This window comes from Asparagus officinalis, chromosome 5 (genome assembly GCF_001876935.1).
Source record: "Asparagus officinalis chromosome 5, Aspof.V1, whole genome shotgun sequence".
Classification (NCBI taxonomy): domain Eukaryota; kingdom Viridiplantae; phylum Streptophyta; class Magnoliopsida; order Asparagales; family Asparagaceae; genus Asparagus; species Asparagus officinalis.
The window spans coordinates 53935136-53938323 of NC_033798.1; the positions used below are offsets into that span (position 1 = coordinate 53935136).

The 3188-nt window shown below is 36.4% G+C and overlaps 1 protein-coding gene across 1 annotated transcript; it reads left to right on the forward strand.

Annotated features, from left to right (window-relative positions):
* Positions 428–2379, forward strand: LOC109843039 (ABC transporter G family member 11-like). Its single transcript, XM_020411972.1, has 3 exons — positions 428–592; positions 1175–1282; positions 1902–2379. Exons 1-3 carry the CDS (start codon positions 527–529, stop codon positions 2175–2177), a joined length of 450 nt encoding a protein of 149 aa, XP_020267561.1. The 5' UTR covers positions 428–526; the 3' UTR covers positions 2178–2379.

Sequence of the window (3188 nt, forward strand, 5' to 3'; positions counted from 1 at the left end):
TTTGAGAGAGATTTTGTGAGGGATCTGAGAGTTTGTGAGGGTTTAGATTGTGTGATTGTAAACCCCAGTTGTATCTCTCCCTCTATTAGTAGATCTCCCCCCCTCCTTGCCCCGTGGACGTAGGCAGTTTGCCAAACCACATAAAATTTGTGTTCTTGCCGTGATTTGTAATAGCTTGTAGGTTCCCTCGACGCGCAGTCTTAGAGCTGACGAGAGGAAGAGCTGATATCTCACTTTGATGAGATATCTGGCTTTTGGTTCTTGTTTCCTTTGAGAGACGGGAATTCTTATCGATCTAATCTCTCTTGTTGTGTTGCCGAAGTGTTGGTTCTTGTTTCCTTTGAGAGACGGGAATTCTTATCGATCTAATCTCTCTTGTTGTGTTGCCGAAGTGCTGCCGAAATTTCCGCTACGCACAACATCAACAACAATATGTCACTCTGTGTTAGGCTCTCAACAGGGCTATACGTATTACCTCTACTTCTTCGTTGGCTTCTATGTCAACATTTTAGTGGTTGAGAGCTTGATGATGGCTATAGCTAGTGTTGTCCCTAACTTCCTCATGGGTGTTATTGTGGGAGCTGGGATCCAGGTAAACTATCATCCTAACTATCTGAAAATTAATAAGTTATAATCTCATGGATTTAATTGTTGTCTTCGTGAGATTAAGTATGTTGATATTGCACTTTGTCCTCCTTGATTGATAAAGGTAAGATTATGCGAATGTGTGGTATTCATGATGCTGCCAATGACTTAATTTCTGGAACTATTTTTAGATGATTCTTTAGATTATCAATTTTTCGCTTATCTCAGAAGATGTATTCAGAAATATCAAGAAATAATTAGAATAGGAAATATAATTACACTTTGAAAGGTCTAGCACTAGTCTTAAGCCGGTTGCTGGTATCTCCGATTGATCAAATTCATCACTTCTCAATTTTCTTAGCAGCTGAACATGCAACGTCTTAAGTTAATTTAACCAATAGTTCTGTAAAATAATATTCTGTTCATTAATTTTCATACGAAAATAGTAAGACAACTTGAAATTTGTTATTTTTTTGACTAGTGCTTCCCTACTTGTTATATTAATGCATTTATCTGATTACATAACTTGCTTAAACATTACTGCTGCATACAATTCTTATTAACAATTAAATTGTTCGCCACAAAGCAGGCCATCTTCATATTGATTTGTGGCTTCTTCCAGCTTCCTAACGACATCCCCAAAAACTTCGGGAGATACCCGATCACCCACATCAGCTTCTATTATTGGTCATTTCAGGTAAAATAAAATAAGAGTAAATTACAAGAAACCTCCTTCATCACAACCCAGTTTTCCAAAGATATAAATTTTCAGATTCTAAGGACATGTTATAAATTTGGCTAAAATTTTGATGTAATGTGGATGGGGATATCATAGTGAAGTGTGATTGAATCTCTGGGTTATTAATGTGACATGGATTGAAAGTTTGTGGAATTGAATGCTCGGGGTATCAAAGTATTAAAAAAACGTACTTTGGGATATGAAAGTGAATTGAGGGGTAAACTTTGGGGTATCAAAGTAAAAATAAACTAGTTTTATTTGGTATCTTCTATTATCTTCAAAGTAGGTGTGGTGAGTTACAATACTTTATAAATGTGCATGTTTGTGGATGGTTGGGTTTCTTTTTTGCTGAAAACATATTGATGGCTTTTTTGGCTTTTGATTTCTTGAAAAATTGGGTGTAGATGAGGGGGTTTCTTGTTCAACTTAATATACAAATGAATTTCTTCAAATACCAGGTATAGATAAAGCGAGTTTCTTGTAATTTACCCAAAAAAATCAACTGTTCATCAGTCCTCTAATTAAGTAACCGAGCAAACATTCTCGACAATGATATAATGTTTGTTCAATACAACAGGGCCAAAGCAAAAACCACTTTCAGGGCTTAGTAATCAACAACGAGAGCCTTTTCTTTCGAGAATTTCGAAAGATCTCAGGCGATTACCTTCTTCAGAATATACTTCAAATCAACGTGCACAGGTCTAAATGGGTGGATTTGGCCGTTACCTGCAGTATGGTTGCCATATATCGCATTATTTTCTTCGTCATGATCAAGATCAGTGATGACGTAACTCCATGGGTCAGAGGCTACATTGCGAGGAGAAGGCTAGAGAAGGTGAAGAAAAAAAATTGAAGTGGTGCATGGCTGGACTTTATTAATAGATCTTGTTATAGGACTACTCTTAAGGCAATGTAGTAGAGCCAAAATTCTTCAGCTTTAGTCCAAAACTCTTTAGGTTTTATTAATAGATCTTTGAAATAAGTCTGAATATTTCATAATAATCAATGTAATGTTTTTAACTAATTCTTGGTGATTGCTTACTCTATCCAGTGAGAGATGTGGCATGACTGGTTGCTTTCTTCATTCTATTTTTCTTGCATCTGTGCTAAACTTTGTCATAGTCAATTCTCTGCTGATGGCAATCAGATAGGGGGAGGGTCAATGGAATAGCAAGGTTTGATAGCAAGTCACAGAGTGGCAAGATAGTAAATAATTATCAAAAGACCCTCCTGCTACACCAAACATTTGAAGTTGCAGTAATAATTGAGGGCTATTTTTGTACTTTAATATATCTAGCAGGTTGCTATATTTAGATTGAATTCTAGAATCACGTAGCGATGTTATCTTTTTTTAAACCTGGTACTTTAAATTCGTGGTCAAATCTTGTAAACAAGGGTTGCTTGTACATCATGTTAAAAGTCCCTTCCACAAACATCGAAACCTAAATTTTCTCTTGAATTTGCACAACTTATTCTAAGAAAGAATGAACAAGAGAATGAGTGGTGACTAGATATGGAGGTTCAGTGAAGAGACTAAGATAAGATGAAGATATATGTTCTGCAGAAGGAAGTATCAGAAGGACAATGAATCTAGTGGAAGATCACAACACGGCAAGAAGATCACAGTAGAAGAACATATGTTGCACATATTGAAAAAAGGCCAAAATAAAATACATATTACACAAAGATTTTTAGGTAGTTCGCTCCTCAACTAAGCTACATCCATCTCCTAGTGCCTCAACTGGGATTTTCAAGTCCACTATATAACAAGCTCACGCTAAGCTCGAATTACGACCACAAACTTTTACATCAAACCGGGACTTCACCTCTTGCACCACTTACACCCTCAAGGATACAAAGACTC

Bases quoted from the DNA above. Each gene is read 5' to 3' on its own strand.
- LOC109843039 (XM_020411972.1), top strand. From the start codon at position 527: ATGATGGCTATAGCTAGTGTTGTCCCTAACTTCCTCATGGGTGTTATT. The intron at 593-1,174 runs GTAAACTATCAT...GCCACAAAGCAG, and splicing joins TTGTGGGAGCTGGGATCCAG to GCCATCTTCATATTGATTTG. The intron at 1,283-1,901 runs GTAAAATAAAAT...TCAATACAACAG, and splicing joins TCTATTATTGGTCATTTCAG to GGCCAAAGCAAAAACCACTT.